General features: G+C 42.7%; 1 protein-coding gene across 1 annotated transcript in view; it reads left to right on the top strand.

Moving 5' to 3' along the window:
* ABTB2 (ankyrin repeat and BTB domain containing 2) overlaps positions 1–16,732 on the top strand; it is a 135,635-nt gene that overhangs the window by 78,107 nt on the left and 40,796 nt on the right. Inside the window, exons 2-3 of the mRNA XM_009286623.2 lie at positions 7,074–7,220; positions 9,940–10,150. Of these exons, the coding sequence (XP_009284898.1) occupies positions 7,074–7,220; positions 9,940–10,150 (358 nt within the window). The remainder of the gene's footprint in view (positions 1–7,073; positions 7,221–9,939; positions 10,151–16,732) is intronic.

The following is a 16,732-nucleotide window of genomic DNA, read 5'->3' as shown; positions in this document are numbered from 1 at the left end:
AAAGAGCTGGTTCTGATGCGTGAGCTTGGTAGTTGCTTCTCGTCCTTTTGTCTCTGTTTCTCCATCTAGGAAATGGAAATGAGGACAATCACCATCTCATAAAAGCACTGATACCTTTTACCTCGCAAAGTATGCTGCTGCTGCTAAAGATAAAATTTGCTATGTTTTTTGGCAGTCATTAAAATATAAGCCAAGGATATGTTCCGTTGTGCTTCTGTTCAATTAAGCACTTGGGGCCAAGCCAGGTTAGTGGCTGTCCAGAAGACCACAGGGATATGGAAGAGGCATTAATATCTCAGTAGTTGCTGGCTAGTAAAGCCAGGCCTTTCTCCCACATTTATAGTCATTGGCAATCCTGTATATCACAGCTCAATTCAAATATGATAGTTCTTATAGATACTTCTTACCTTTTCCCCTCCAACTTCCAGCCCAATTCCACCATTTTCATAGCAAAAGTGAGGCAAAGTATGTCGAATGTTGGCACGTGCGGGATGAAGACAGGGCACAGTTAGTTACCTAGGAGTAAGGAGGCATTTAAGTATTTGTAGCGACTGTCAGTAGGCTTCTGCTCTTTCTGTGGCAGTGCATCCAGAAGGGTAGTGTTACAGCTCGCATCTCACTGCAGAAGCTGTGAGCTCCGCTGCTTTCACCTGCTTTTGGAACACGAGGTGCTGCAGTGACCTGCACCCCAGAAAAGAGGTAGTGGATTCTGAGAGTGCTTTAAAACTCTGTTTTGGGGTATCTTGATACTTCGGTCAAGCAATGCCTGTTGACTTTGAGCTACGTGAAGGACCAGACTGCATGCTTTAAGGTAACACATCTCTGGTAACATTCCTGAAGTCTAGGCAAACTGCATTTTGTTAATTTGAAGGGGACATTGTCTCTGTGAGCAGTTAGACCAAGACCGGGGAGCCCATGTGAGGGCTGTGTCAATCAGACAGATCTGTCCAAAAGTGTCCGATTAGGACAGCAGCTCTTCCATGGAGAGATTCAGCTGAGCGCTTGCAGAAGGTTTAAAAGACCTTCTCTCTCTGCTTGAAGCTCTTCCCTCTTCTGCTTTTCCTCCTGTTTTCAATTACAGAATTACTGTTTAATGTGGATGCAGATACAAGCAATTGTGATTGATTTTTCGAACTGCTGACAGAGACAAACTGAAAGAGATGCCTGCCTGCTTTATAGCAGAAGCCACGTTGTTTTCCTGTATGTTAGCAATTATATGCATTGTTTCCCGATCATAAGTCTTTCTCACAATCTATAGTATGACTGTAGTTGATTATAGAGCCTGATGTGTTTAGATTTGAGTGAGTTATATCAGGAACACTTTGGTTGCCTGTTTTTTGGGGGGATAGGGAGCGTTTGTTTATATTCTGTCAGAACGATTCTGTCTCATTTCATAAAATAAAGGAGAGTTAAACTTTTCTAGCAGTGGTAGTTCGGCAAGAAGAAAACAGAGCTCCAGGAATTGGCGTTAATTCTAGGTGGTGCTCTGTACTCTGAATTGATTGGCAAGAGGGAACTGCATGGCATTGTGTTGCTTGGTAGAATGGGAAACAAAAAACAAGGAGAGCCTTGAATGCTCCTTGCCATGAAGAATTACAGGACTTTGTGCAAGGTGACAGCTATCCTGATGTCACGGCCAAATTCCAATGTGGGAACTGCAATTGCAATTGGATGAGGTTTTTACTGGGTCCATTGAAATCAGTGGAATTTGGCTGTTCACTTCAGCATCGTCAGGTCATCACCATCTGCCTTCAAAATTTTGGCCTTCCAAATCACAGCTGAGTTCACTGGGATCAGCTAGCGTTCTCACCTCGCAGAATGTTTCTTACGGAATTTATCACAAGCCAAACATCGCAAAAGTATGCTGATGCTGGAGACCAAGACCATTTTTTCTTACTTGGTTTCCTAATGCATTTTTGTAGCATACTCACAGCAGTTCTGATTTCACATATGTGGCTTTCTGTGGTATCAGGGGCTTTTAGAAACAATTTCTAACGTATACAGATGATCCTGATTTTTCTGAGGGCTTTCATTTCTGCTTGGTTTTGCCAAATAGATACTTTTTTCCTGTTGTGCTAATTTGTGTTATGGTAGTGTTCAGTAATGATGGCCACTGTTTTAGGTGCAATGCAAACACAATACACAGAGAGAATCCTTGCCCAGAGAACCTGTTATTATTCTGGCCAAAGGGAGAAATCAATACACATTGTATTGTCTCATAGACTTTACTACGTTTATCAAAAAAACCCCCAAAACCAAAAAAGGCATTTTTTCTGTGTCAGTAGTTTACGGTGTATACCCCTGTCCTAATTATATTTCTGATTTTTTGCCTAACCTGTCATGAATACAGCCAGTGCATTTCTGAAATAAGGGAGTTAGTATCCTGGGCAATTTCCATGAGGAATCCCAGACAGCAGAATTGGAGTGCTTTCCAGACAAGTCTCCTTGGCCCTTTGCCACTTGTGAGTGGCCCCATCTTAACCCCCAGACATCATGTAAGTGTTTGAAAGTCATCAAATGGCTGATGAGTTAATCACTAGGAAGTTGTCTCCCAACATGAAGGATTTAGATTAAAGTAGAGAAAGCACAGAGAAAATCTTTACAGCGAGGTAAAAATGATGGCTAGTCCTTTTTCATGAATGTAACATGCAAACAGCATGAAGCGTGAAGGTAACGTGGGTACTTTAAAAATTATTTGAAATAAGGTTTTTAAACATTCAAATCTTAAAATAAAATTCAGATAAAAGTCTGCATTTGCTTGTATGTTGAAATCAAAAGAGCAGAACTTGATGCCAGCCTCTGAATCACCACGGGACATTCAGAGATGGACCCAGAGTTCCTTACAGAAGTTGCCTTGCTTGAGGACTGGACCGATGGCACAGCCCTGCTCATGGGAGCAATCACGCTATAGCCAAAGCTCTCAGCAGAACTACTGCACCTCTTAAAGCAGAAAGATGTCCAAGAGCGTGAACAGACTTTTCCCTGGACCTAGCTCAGATTGTGGAAACATTTTCAGTTGCTATTAAAAAGCATCAAATTACAGACAACAATTTCAAAATCTTTAGGCAAGGAGAATCATTTGAGTCTAAGGAACTGCTTAACTGGAATTTTACCCAGTCGTGACTGCCTTTTAAGATCATTGGCAGCAAGAGCCCGTGAACAGGTTTCGTATATTAACTGAGGTAGAATAAATATGCCTTTATTTCCAGCTGCTATTTCAAAGGCTATGGAAATATCAGAAACAAATTGTTAGCCAGCCGTGCCTTAATCTCAGCGCTGCAAATGTGCTTTCAATTGGGAACTGGAATTTTACCCAGTCGTGACTGCCTTTTAAGATCATTGGCAGCAAGAGCCCGTGAACAGGTTTCGTATATTAACTGAGGTAGAATAAATATGCCTTTGTTTTTATTTGCTGTTTCTATTTCTATGGCTATGTCAGAAACAAATTGTTAGCCAGCCGTGCCTTAATCTCAGCGCTGCAAATGTGCTTTCAATTGGGCTGCTACAGGATGTTGCCCCCAGCCATTCTAGAGAGGTGACTTCTTAGCTCCTCGTGCTCTTGAGGTTTGATCTAAGCCACGCTCACATTAATAGGCTCTCACTAACTTCACCTGGGCTTGGATCCCATACTTAAAATCTTGGTTAATTAAAAAAAAAAAAATCGTGACCAGAATGCCAGGATGCAGTCAGGGATGTGTAGGAAGCACAATGTAGCCCACATCAGAGAAAATACTGTAAAAACAGTGGTGTGCATGCCTGAATGGTTCGTTCCTGCACGGTAATTACGTGCTGTTTCACGTTGTTGTTTTGTGGAGAAAACACGTTCTTGAATGTCAGGAAATAAATCGGCAGTTTTAACGTGATTTCAAACAGAGAGAGAGTGTTTTGACATGAATTGATTTATTTCAATTACAGTTTTGCTTATTTAGCTAGCCATGATTAAAACCAGTGTTGCCACAAATATAAAAATAGAGAAATGTGGATGCCAAATAGAAATAGAAATTGCCCCTACGGTTTATACCATTATAACACGTTTTGACTGCAAATTTCTTGATTTGGATGGGAGGAGAGCAAGTATCACCATTTGGGGTACAAGCAGTCATCACAATGCAGTTGTCTCTGTTATCAAACAACATGTTTTTAATTGGTAATAAAGGTTAAGTCCTGTTCCTAATTATAATACCAGTGGGCAAAGCTTGACTGCAGATGTCCTTGTGCCTGAATTTCTGATCTGAAGAGTGAAGAAGATGCTTTTCCAACTCCGCGCAGTTACTGGAAACATATCGAAGAGGAAATCATGATTAGCGTGCTGCAAGACGTAATAATTGTGGGGTGCGTTTCTACTTTGCTGCCCATTTGGTCACTGCTCTCCGTCTGCCTCAAAAGCAGTGTCGAGAGGTGTGTTTTCTCATTCCCAGGCCTGCTCATACCTATCGAGACCTGCCAGACGTGGGGAGCCTTTGCGGAATCTTACGTAATGAGGGCCTGATTCATACCCCACTGCCATCCCAGGGAAAATCCCCAGTGGCATCATCGGGCTTTGGCACGTGGCCAGAGTCTCTGTAACTTCCTTATTTCTCTCTCGTACATAGAGGATATTCCTCAGCTGTACCAAGGCAGATGAGAACATAAATCTTGTCCGCAACTATCTTGTCTGAGTAATTTTTCCGAAAGTAAATAAATCATCCCTGTTTCCTCTTACCCACAGCACCTGGCAAAGTGTTAACTGAAAGACTGAGAAAACGTTGTTTCATTTGTGAGCCAACTTAAATCATTCTACAAATCTTTATTTTTAATTCCTTGTTAGAAAACAGAACCAACTGAAACTGGCTGGCAGAGAAAATGTGCCCCATTCTTTTTTCCTCTGCCTGGCTTAGTAATGTAACTTCCAGTTTCTGTTTTCGCCTCTGTAGAATTATATGCCTCTATTTGAAACTTTTGACAAATCAGTTTATTTTCATTCTCCCTCTGCCATAAATTCAATCCATATGTCTTTAAAACATCCTTTCATAGCTTTAACATGGAAAAGGAAGTGGCTTAGGCTCTGTATAGGAGGCTACAGTGTATTTAAAGCAAGCTCTTCTAGTTTGCATGCATCGCTTCTGTTAGCTCTTAAAGCCTCGACTTCCTAATTATTCAGGTTACAGAGGGCATTGGCAGAGTTTTCTCCATTAACTAACAGTGATGTACAGTGAAGAAGCACAACAGGATAAATCATTCCCTTATCCTCAAAATATCCAGGAAGTTTTTGATGCAGCCTTTGGCTTTACCACCAAGCAGGATGCAAAGAGGATGTGAAAAGGGTAGGAGAGATCAATTCAGCATAAAATTTCAAAAGAAAACATCAAGACAAAGAAACAAAGCTCTTGCACAATGCACTGCCGTTCAGCTGGCAGGGTTTTGTTTGACAAGAATACACAGCACCTATGTGACAGGAGGTCACTGCAATAGGAGTAAAGTATCTCCACATCCAAGACTGAACCGGGGTCAGAAGGTGAGGGTGGGAAGGAAATGTGGGTCTAAGCTGAAATATATTGGTATGGCTGTGCATGCATCAAAGTTCAAAAATCAAGAATACAGGATGCAGCAGGGTAAGAGCACAGGCAGTCGTGGCTACAAGTGTCCTCGCCTGAAATCACGGAAAATTTGGGCTAGGGTGTGCTACTGGAATTGCGGGATAGATCCGTAATTAAAAATATGGTAGCAACTGAACACAACTGAAAATAGGTAGCAACAAGGGTACAGGAACACTGGCTGAGTGGACTGCAGAAGGCTTTTCAGAGTCCACCTGCACTGTGGATGCAGTGTCACGCTGTGTTTCATCAGATCTACCCCAGGGTGCCACCGGAGGAGGCAGGTCCGCTCTCCCACCCCAGCCTCACACATCCACGCTCCCCACCTCACATCAGCTCTAGAGGTCACGTTCCCACCTTTCCCTCTGTGCCGCACAGAGCAATCACGTGGCCAAAGGGCAACAAAATTCAGCTCACTAATTTGAAGAGAAACTATTCAATTACTGGATTTCTGGGAGGAAAGCAGGGGAGGCAATATTTTTTTGGATCTCTACGTTGCACTGACTTGCATTGCGGCTGCAGCATGCTCGACCAAAGATAACGGGTGAAAAAGATGATTGCGGGAGGTGAATGACTGCCCCTTTTAGAGACTGCCTGCATCTTAATGTGAAACGGAATGTCAAGTTTTTTGTAGCACTCCCACTCTCAGCTACCATTCCCAACCACTTCACCCAAATGGTCTCTAATTTTTCAACAATGCAAATGAGTTGTGGGGAAATGTGCAAAGTAGGATGGGGTCCCAATAACAACTACACAAAACTGCTTGCAAATCCATCGTTCTGTTCAGTTACTGTGCATTAATGCTCATGTGTGCAAGAAGATAAAATGGAAGGAGAGTGTGTGTGGTAAATGCGTGTGTGCAATGTAATTATTTTTCTAATCTCTCTCTCTCATAGAGGGGTCATTTATAGAGATGAAAATACAGTCAACCTCAAAACTCGTGGGCGTAGTTTGGCATACCCAAAGGTTCACACATGTAGAAACCACAGTCTGCGCATTTGAAACTGCATGCAGGTTCAAAGAACTGGCATAGCCCGTGGGTTTGTTTTCAGAGTTGCAAAGATTGCAGCTACCATTTACCCTAGATGGACTTGAGATTATCTTCCACACCTCTAAAAATCAGGCCCTTATATCTAGCAATCTGCATACAGCTGTTCAAAAGCAAGCTGTGTGTGCACAGCCAAGTTGTTGTATAAACAATAGTAGAGACTTCACTGAAGCTTTTCATGTAGTTTTATCTCAACTGCAATTTGTTTCTAGTTTTTAAAGGCTGTAGAAACATCCAGCCTTACTCCCTAGAGCCTAGTTTCACTGTTTCAGCCGTTCCAATGGTATTTACAGCACTGTTTGATTTTGTTTGAACTGTTCAAAAGACCTCAAGTCCCCCAAGAAAGGTGCAAACGTGTTCAAGTGCCCTATCGCTCCTATCAGTAGACAGACTTGCTTTTCCGCTCCTGTAACTTTACTTGTATCAGGACTGTTCTTTGCTCTCATCCCCAGGTGTGCTGTCCCTGCCTGCCTACTTTAGCCCATACAACGATGGCTCTGTGTGCAGCGATGGACGGGCTGATGCTTACGCCCAGCTGGAACTCCGAACTTTAGAGCAGGCGCTGTTGGCAACTTGCGTTGGAAGCATCTCTGAACTGAGTAAGTTTCGGATGTAACCGAACATGGGTTTCTTTCAGTGAAACAAGAGAGCCAGTCCCTCCGCTATTGAGGTCAGTGGGAGTGTTGCCATTGTTGACAGTGTGAGCAGTATTTGGCTAACGTTGTGTAAGATTTAATTGTCCCGTGGTGCTGTTTATGAAAATCAGGTTGTTTCATTAGACTACTTTATATTTAATTCACCTTGGAGATGTATAAGATGTGGCTTTTCTAGCGTTTTGGTAGTTAGTGGTGTTAGTGCCAACAGAAGATGGATGCTTTTGCCTAGATGCCTCTGGAGGCTTTCTTGTACGTTTGTGGAACACAGCAGTGGCACCTCCCTCGGATGGCGAAGAGGGTTCTCTTTGTTAGTGTTTGTGCAGTGGAAATGTCAAGGGTGCAGGATATTCAAGGAAAAGCTTTTTGGTTACTTGAAAAACAAAAAGTGGAGGAAAAAAAAATCTGAGAGCACTTTGGTAACAAAAACTTGTTCAAAACCTTCTTTTTTAATGCTAACCAAATGAAATGTTCCATTCCTAGACTACTCACAAAGCCCCTTTAAAGTAAACAAAAATGATTTGTGTTTTCCCGGTCTACTTTTCCCTTGCAACGTTTCTGCTGGCATCACTTTCTTAGTCTCCACCATCTGAATGCTAATGAATGTCAGGGCCAGCAAGGAGTTTGTGGGTTTCACCATTTATTTTGCAACCTGCCTTAATTTGAGGTTTTCAAATTCCTTTAACACACCTCTATTTATCCTGGAACACAAGAGAACATTTGTAGCATGGGCCTAAGATTGAATACAGCTTCCTCTCTCTCTTCCTCTGTCCCTGCTTTGGCCAACTTGGTCATTACATCTAGTGAATAGATCTCCTGATACAGTTGCCTATTTTTTTTTTTTAAATAAATGTTGCTGCACATTGCCAGAAAAATAGAGAGAGTGAGTGTGCAAAGGAGAAGGAACGTTATTCTGAGCTGAAAATTTGAATTCCAGATGCATTTCTGCTATAACTGCGCAGACTTCTGTGTTAGTACCAGCGCTAGAGGATTCATGATACTCTCGTAAAACGTTTAGATCCTGGAGAGTCAGGAGCTACTGAAGTGGAAAGGCAGAGATGTTAGAAGGTTTTTCCATTCTGAAGTGGGTCCTTGAACTGAATGTACTGTGCAACAAATGAGTGGCACAGCTTTACATTGCAAACTGAGATTTTTAATGCTCCATCGATCTGAACCACTAATAATGTTGTCATGTTTAGACATACGGTAGCTTTGTGGGGGTTTCTCCCTAACCTGTGTAACATTAGAACCCCATGGGTTCAGCTGCAGGTTGTTTGGCAAATTCAGTGTATTCCTGTTAGGTATAAATGAATGAATAATAACTTCCTAAGAATTTCAGAGGGAGGTGTGACTAACTTAGCCCTGAACGGCTAAGCTCAGGGCGCTTTCTCAGGAACCAGCTTTGCGATGGGGCGACTATTTCAGTTCCATCCTTTCCCAGTATTGTAACTGTAGGACACAATAGAGTAACGTTTCCTGTGAGAGTTTTAGGGGACTGTAAAACATAAAGCAACAGAGGATTCTCCCAAGGAAAAAATAGATTCTAGCTATGTATAGTAATCTATAGTAATCATTCAGCTCACTGGTATGGTAGTCACACTGCTCAAAGATGTAGTGTCTTGAAGCCTTTATTGCAAAGCTCTTGAGAGTTTGTAATGCACCACAACAAAAGGAGAGTAAACAGGGTGTGCCCAAAGCAAGCTTATTACACAAAGACCAGCTTTATGTGACTGCATAGCTGCTGTCTTGGGGTCATTGCTCTGTGAACTTTTTAAAAATCTGCGGTCTTAAAATCCTTTCTGAGTAGAAACTGTGTAATACAGGTCGCCTTCTTCCAGGCCTCCTCAAGTCCACCAGTACTCTGACATAAAGGTAGGTTGGCTCGAGTTCAAAGACCAAGAGGACTGAGCAGCCCGGAAAGCTCCTGGATTGAGCTTCTTACAAGGCTCGGGGGCAAATTTCTGGCACAGCTTGTGACAGTCAGCATGACAAAGATTGGCTTTTTAATAAGAGAGTCAGGCCTTGTTAGTCTGGAGAAACTTGCTGCTAGAGTGAGAATGAGAGCAGCAGACCCCTAAAAGAAGGGATTTCTCTATTGAACATAGCATCATTAATTTGTCACAAGTGCCTGGGCTGGGAGGGTAGAACGTCATAACCCAGTTGAAAGAAATGGGAACAATCTCATAACATAAAACGGTGATGCCGGCGATGAGAGTAAAGTATTTGTACTGGTGTTACTGGCTTTGCCTTGTGAAAGCTATTTTCTCAGGTTGGGCAGTGGACATTGTTTTACAAAGAGATCAGTAGTTTTTGTAGGCGGGCGAGAAACTGGTATACGTGGTTGGAAAGAGGAGAAAACCAGCATTAAAACAGGACAGAAAAATCCTGTAAAGCTGTTGTTCTGAATGTATGGTGACTAAGAGAAGTTTCATTCTATGTTTTCTAACTAAAACTTGTCATTTGAAAGAAAGTTAAATTTCTTACACAACAACCTGCAAAGTAGCAGCTTGAGGACAGCTTATGCCTTTGTGGAGGAAAAAGAATATGGGCACACAAAAGACATTTCTCTTAACTGCGAGAGATTTTATTTAGTTCAAAAAGTGTACTTAAGAGGACTGTGGATGAATAGTAAAGAGATGCTTTTGCATTCTTTCTCTTCGTGCAGGTGATTTGGTATCACGAGCAATGCACCACATGCAGTGCTTGAACACCATCCGCCCAGGAATGAGCCCCATTCGGCAAACCCGGCAGCAGCAACCCATCTCCTGGTCCCCTGATGCTCTCCACACCCTCTACTACTTCCTACGCTGTCCTCAGATGGAGTCCATGGAGAACCCCAACCTCGACCCTCCAAGAATGACCCTGAACAATGAACGGTATGTAGGTCGGTCAACTGTTAGTAGTCAGGGAGTTAGTCTAAGAAGGTCTCCTTTTGTAGAGTAACTGCGTGTGCATGGGCAGCTCAGGCCACTTTGTGGGATGCTACCTATCAGGGATCAGTTATTCCTGCAGTCAAGCCAGATTATGTTGTCAGCCTTGCCAAGTTTACGAAGCCTTGGAATTGGAACTGGAAAGTGAGCTGTTTTTTCATGCAATCTTTCCGAGCGAGGCATACACTGTATGCTGCCAACAAGGCTTGTCTAGAGACGCTGCCAAAAGTACATGTGGTTGCCTAAAGAAGTAAAGACCTTACCAAAGAAAATGTTACCTTCTGAATAGCGCCAATTAACGATTGTCATCATTCTCGGGAAAAGCGATGTTGTTTGCTGTGGAGAGGTTTGAAGGGATTTATGACCATCCTTCTTAAGGATTACTTCAGTCGATGCTGTGTGTCTGGTATAGAAAGAAATTTATATAGGAAGCCAATAACTAAACAGAAAATGCAGTGGGTCTCCCTACCTTCTGCCAGCATCACAACTGACTCTGAAAGTAGGCCCATTATTAGAGTGGGTCAGAAATTTTCCAGCGGGATGTTTTTTCTGTTAGAAACCTCCCTGGTTTCCTTCCTGCCCAGCTCCTTGGCAGTCTGCCTGACAGGCTGGTGGCAGCGGAGAGCTGAGGAGCCCTCAGAGCCCTGGCCACAAGTTGAGTTCCTTGACGGGTCAGGCAGCTCCTGCTCTCCCGCTCCTCAGCTCAAAGGCAGACTGATAGCTGGCTGCCTTGCAGTTGCATCCTGCAGGGAGACCCAGGCCTTTCTGGACTTGTTAGGTTTCCCCAGTTTGAAATGTATATCCAATTTTGTGTTTATTTCAGAAATCTTACCTAAATGGGAAATTCTGGTTTCTGATTAACTCCGTTCAGTATTTACGCTAGCTTACTTTTTGGATTTATTTTAGCCTGCTGGACATCAGGCCAGTGCTCTATCCTGGCCCTTCCCAAAAGCAGCCTGTGGTAGGGAAGTTTCATAGTGTAGTGAGGTGTTGTGAGGCCACGTTCACAAAACAAAAAAGCAAGGTGCTTGTTGGACAGGTGAGCAGGGAAAGGAGAACATCTCTGCAGCTTTGTACATAACGTGGTTTCTTCTTCCCACCTTGGGCTTTACTATACTGAGCCCCAGTTTCTAAAGTTGGTATGAAATCATGCTAACATACAAATAATTAATTCTTAAAATTAATTCTAAAAAAACCTACAAAAGTTAGCCCTCTCTGTCTTCTTCCTTTCTTCTTCTGCATGCATGAGGATGATGGTGCTTTCTCCTCTGCCCCATGCTGGGTAGGCTGTTTGGTTTTTTTGTTGAGACACTTCCTGATTACTCTCAGACTGCCTTCAGTCTGTGCATTTCTGATGCTGCAAGTCAACCCCGTCTCATGCAGACCTATGTTGGCCTGCACCAAGCCTGTCGGCTGATTCCAGCAGCCTTAAAGACTTCTTGTAGCTGCATTCACCACCATTGGAGCTGTGGCTGATGGCTTCATGGCCAGAGCTTGGCTAGTCAGGAGTGAGAAGACCTCTTGAATAAGTAGATTGAACTGTCTCCTTTTAAGGCTCTGAATTTTCAGGCCAGGGTGCAGAAAAACAAACCGGACAGAAGGCAGCCTCTATAATTTGAGTCTTGGTAAGTTACTTTAAGTTAAGGGAAACTGCAAATAAGGAGAAAAAGTTGCCACTCTTAAGCTGCCTGTTCTGCCGTAATATTTTGCATGTGGCTGGTCTGTGTAGCTACCTTCACTGGTCACTTGTTTTCATTTTCTCTTGGTTGCTGAACCATCTTTCTGTACTTTATTGTAGCTTGTACTGGACCAACTTCTTTGAGGTCTCAGTCTGGTGGGAGCTCAACTATGTTACAAAGTAAAAAAGATTGTATTTCTGTTTGTCTGACCCTCCCCCAAAATCCTTTCAAAAATAACAATCTGTGAGCAGAACTGTAGCATCAGAGCGAACTGATGTACACGTGTGAAGAACCAAGAGGAATTAAGTGACGTTGAATAAAGTAGGAATAGGAAGAGGCATGGCTGCACAACTCGGAGCCCGTTGGTAGCTCTGTTTTTTGGGCTCACTAATCTTAATCAAATGCCCTACCTAGTGCAAGATGATTTATTTTGCATTTCATGTTTGCACACTGTGCAAAAAATGAGTTTTCATGGGGCCAGATTCTGTAAAGTTGTACCACTAGTTCCCACAGTTGTACAGCTGAAGCTGCTAAACAGCTTGTATCAGAAATGTAGATTAAGCTTTCTATTTTGTGTTGTGTTCTTTTCAGTACTCTCAGTATAATGATGTTACTGCAGCTACTTGTTTTGTACACTGAGGATAATAAATGAGTTAAATCAGGAGTGCAGTTATCTCTCCAGTTGCTCCCAAACAATGCTCTTCACATGGTTCACTGGAGGTTTTTTGGAATGCAGGCTGCAACTCTATTCTGTTTTAAAATCCGCACTAGATCCTATAACAGCTGGTGTAAGGGAAATTTCTGCCATTTTTTTCTGACCAGTACTTAGCTGTAAAGGAAATTAAAGAGGATGTATTAAAATAGAGCAAAACCTGACATTAGGGGAAAAAAACCAGAACCTAAGGACTATCGGTTTAAACAATTGGCTTTGAAAAGTTTATGAAACCTGGAAATAAAATTAATACTGCCTGGTATACCAGAAATGAACATCCAACCCTACCTTTCATTTGTTCCAAGATGTATTTGTCTGTGTCTTGCTGTATTGACCTCTGCGAGCATTATTTAGTATAGCCAGTGGGATAAATATTGCTAGTGGCGCTTTATACAGGAGATAGTTTACTCTTTCCTAGCTTAAGAGGAGAGATGGTTGAGGCTGCGTGTGAGATGGCCAGACTCATGGCATGATAGATGAGGGCACTGATTCACCTAATGTGACTTGGCAAAGCTGTGCAGCCCAGTTTTTTTTATTCTTTCCTGAGCTGTGCTAAATCAGCTGCAAACTCTGCATTTATGCTCTCTCTCTCCGGAATACGCTTGTTATGTGCACTGCAATCCCAGTTTGTTTTCTACTGGAAAAAATCTCGGTCACAAACAAGGACAATAACGCTGACCTATTCTGCATTTGCTTGTGCTTCAGTTTCTAGGCTGCTGTATAAATCTATCGGTATTGAACACCAATCTGAAATATAGCAAAGAGAGGCTGTTAGAGCTGCAGCCTTGGTAAAACCTGATCTTGGGAAGATTTGTGAGCCACGTTGATTCAGTGGAAGGAACTGCAGTTGTTCAGTACATCTAGAGACCTGATAACCTACTGTCTGTCTTGCTTGGCTTTCTCTTGGCTGTGAGCTTTCTATGTATCACACTGCAATGCAAAGTGCTATGAAAATCATAACATTGTAGGGTCTGGAAGGTCTTTACTGTACTGCACTTCAACGTGAAGGCAAGCATAGAATTCAAGTTCTGAAACCATGCCTAATGGAGGGTGTCATATGCCATAAAGGGCTTTAAAAAACCTAGCCGAGCTTCTGAACATATCCTGCAGCAAACTGTACAAGGTATGAAAACATACGCAGTTGCACTTAGGTATGCAAGGCACCCCAACAAACAGAGCCAGTTTAAACTCATATAAGCTATGTGGCTTATCCATGCTAAATGCCTTGGCAACTAAAGAACTGCGGTGGGTAAACTGTAGAGTCCTGCAGGAATGGGGTGGATGTAGTCATCTCTCTAGAGCTTAGCAGATAGAGGAGCTTTCTGGTTTGGCCTCCAGCATGTGAATGATTTGGGATACCAATAGATTGAAACTCTGGAAAGTTTGTGGGTTGGTTATATCTGGTTCTGGTATTTACCTCCAGGTAAAGGCACTGAAGCAGAAGGAGAGGAGGCAGAATTAGAGAGAGAGCACCCAGGTATCGTAAGCAGAACATTTGAAACATTTCCACAATGAATGCAGCTGCTTGCTGTATGACCGAGCCATGACTCACTTGGAACCCCAAAATGACCGTATTTGCTGCACGGACAGTAAACCATCTGCTGTTGGGTGTCAAATAGGCCACCTGAGGAAGTGTTTTGCAAATACAGAGTGCCACTTGTGCAATTCTTTGGCAAATGAATTGGACCCTGAGGTGAGAACAAGCTGCTTTACTAAGTAACGATACACCTGACTGCCTGAAGGCTAAGAGCTTGTCTGTGTCATCAGAGAGCACATCTGCCTTTGTTGCTGCAAAAAAGTGTCTCTGCTGGGCAATAAGATTTTTAGAGTTTCTCGGGGATCGTAGTCTGTATCGTGTCAGAGGTCAGACAATGTGGTTTTGGACCATGAAGAGTGAGCAGATACGTGGCACTCCCTCTCTCTCTGCTCTGTTTCTGCTCTGGGTTTTTTCCCATTGCTTATGTCAGGCTGGCTGAGCTTGGGAGCACTCCGCAGCGTGAGATCATGTCCCAGAGCAGCAGAGCGTGTTTGCTGGGATTGTTTGAGATCCTGTGACTTGAGAAGGGCCATCCAAAGGTAAATGAAGTTTCTTTCTCCCTTCTTCACTTTTTCCCAAGTAAAATGTAAAGCTTTTGTCTTATTTTTAATGGCGTGTCAAGGCAAGAGTGGTCTCTCAGTGATACCTGTCTTAGGGAGTATTTGTCTGCTCCCCATGGAGCGCAAATCAAGGTCAATATTTTAGTCTTATTTTACAGCTGGGTGGACTAGTCTACCCTAGGTTAATTGACTTGGCCAGGATAGTGGTCCAGCCTTAAAGCTAGGAAGAGACACCATTGACTACCCTCGTCCTATCTCTTTTTGGTTATCATGTGCGTACAGCATTTACTGTAGGAAAGTTAACATGATCTAATACCTAAGAATAGGCAAAAAAGTTGGATCCTGCTTTCTTATGTAGCTGATTATCTGTGTGTCTTTGGTAGGCTGAGCTTCCTCCTCTTCCAGCCACCCTATTTAAAAAAAAAACCACCTATAGAGTGTGTTTGCCTATTGTTGATCTTGTTGGTCTGTAGAACGTTCTAAAAGTAATTCTGGGCTTGTCCATCAGTGCCTGCGGATTCGGCCATGTCAGACCTTTCTGAGCTATCCATGTTGCAGACATGCCAAGTTTTACACATTGTCTGAGTTTGCTGGTGCATTGTTTTTATTCCAAATGTCAACGAGTATAAAACAATTTACATCAGCAGAAGCACACAGACTGTACCCATCTGACTCTGTCGGTGAAAATCCAGTAAAATGCTAGTGAAATTCCAGAGCTGATGTAGGATTTGTCAGCTGCCAATAGTAAAATTTGGGGCTTGCCAATTTGATGGAAATTCACAGCTCTTCAGCTGGAAAAGCTGTGGACACTGCAAGAAGACAACTGCAGTCACACAGGGGACCACCTCATAAGAAAAGAGAAAGCTTCACTCTGTTTTCCATGTGCAGGCGTCTAGAAAGCTTGCCTCAGATTTGCTACTTCTCTAGAGGAGTCTGTTTTGTGATGTGATTGATCACTCAGTTTCTCCCTTGTCGCATGAAATCCTTCAGAAAGGCTGCTGCTCATTCTTCTTTCAGCTAGATGGCTGCTTTTATCTACAAGGTTCAAAAGTGACCTAATATTTTTTTCTACTTCAAACAGGGGTCCTCCCATTACATCTGTTACCTCGCGTGATCCAGGGCCCATGGATAAGCATGCAAACCATATTTTTCAATAGGGTCAAGCAGGAGAAACGGGCTAGTGCCTACTCTGCTGTGCCACGTTAGCTGGGCAGGAGGAGGAAGGAGCTGAGCTATCTACTTGGGTTTTCTCTCTCTGGAATATTTCCAGCAACGCCTGCTCTGAAACATTATTTATTGGGAAAGGATGAAAAATGCATCTGATGCTGCCAGAAGAAAAGATTGTAGCCCTCTCATGCTATTTTTGAGTGCTATTTGCTCAAATGCTATATTCTTCCAATATTTGAGCTATTGATTTAAATCATCTTTAGCTAGAACACTTGGTATTTTTTGTCTTGTGGCGTATAATCCAAATTTACTCTGGCTAGCGTGGAAACCAGAGATGGGTCTAAATTAATAGTTCCTGATACCGTGTCAAAATCCTGTCCAAGCATCCCTTGACTCAGTGGTGATCAAGTTTGCATCTTGGCCTGTTAACGCTCTTAGATTCAAATACTCATGCTCAGACCAGACTGAGTAGAGCAGTGGCCTTATGACCTTATTTTATCTTTCATACTTTGTAAAATTCAGTCTGTCCTCAGATACATCAGAGACACGCCACTGACTTCTACTGAGAGAAAAACAATCTCCAAGTAGTTTGTGCATCTGCTTTCCTACCACGCTACTTTCAAGAGCCTTCTGGCATAGTTTCCCTATCAAGAGTCTTGCAGTGGTTGATGCAAATAGAGAGCCCCTGTGCTACGGCTATTTCTAAATCCCCAGTGACCATCTGATGAAGGTGGCCTCCTCATCACATTTTCTAAATTTCATGTTTTGAAAAAGCATTACTTTGATCTTACTTAGTACCTTTTTACTTGATGATCTCTAGGTGCCTCATTAGAAATAATTAGAGCCTTCAGCTCTTTCCCTCATGGTTAGCTG

The sequence above is a fragment of the Aptenodytes forsteri genome, unplaced genomic scaffold (assembly GCF_000699145.1).
Source record: "Aptenodytes forsteri isolate BGI_AS27 unplaced genomic scaffold, ASM69914v1 Scaffold252, whole genome shotgun sequence".
NCBI classification, from domain to species: domain Eukaryota; kingdom Metazoa; phylum Chordata; class Aves; order Sphenisciformes; family Spheniscidae; genus Aptenodytes; species Aptenodytes forsteri.
Note: the sequence above shows the minus strand (reverse complement) of the source record. Positions and strands in the feature narration are given on the sequence as shown.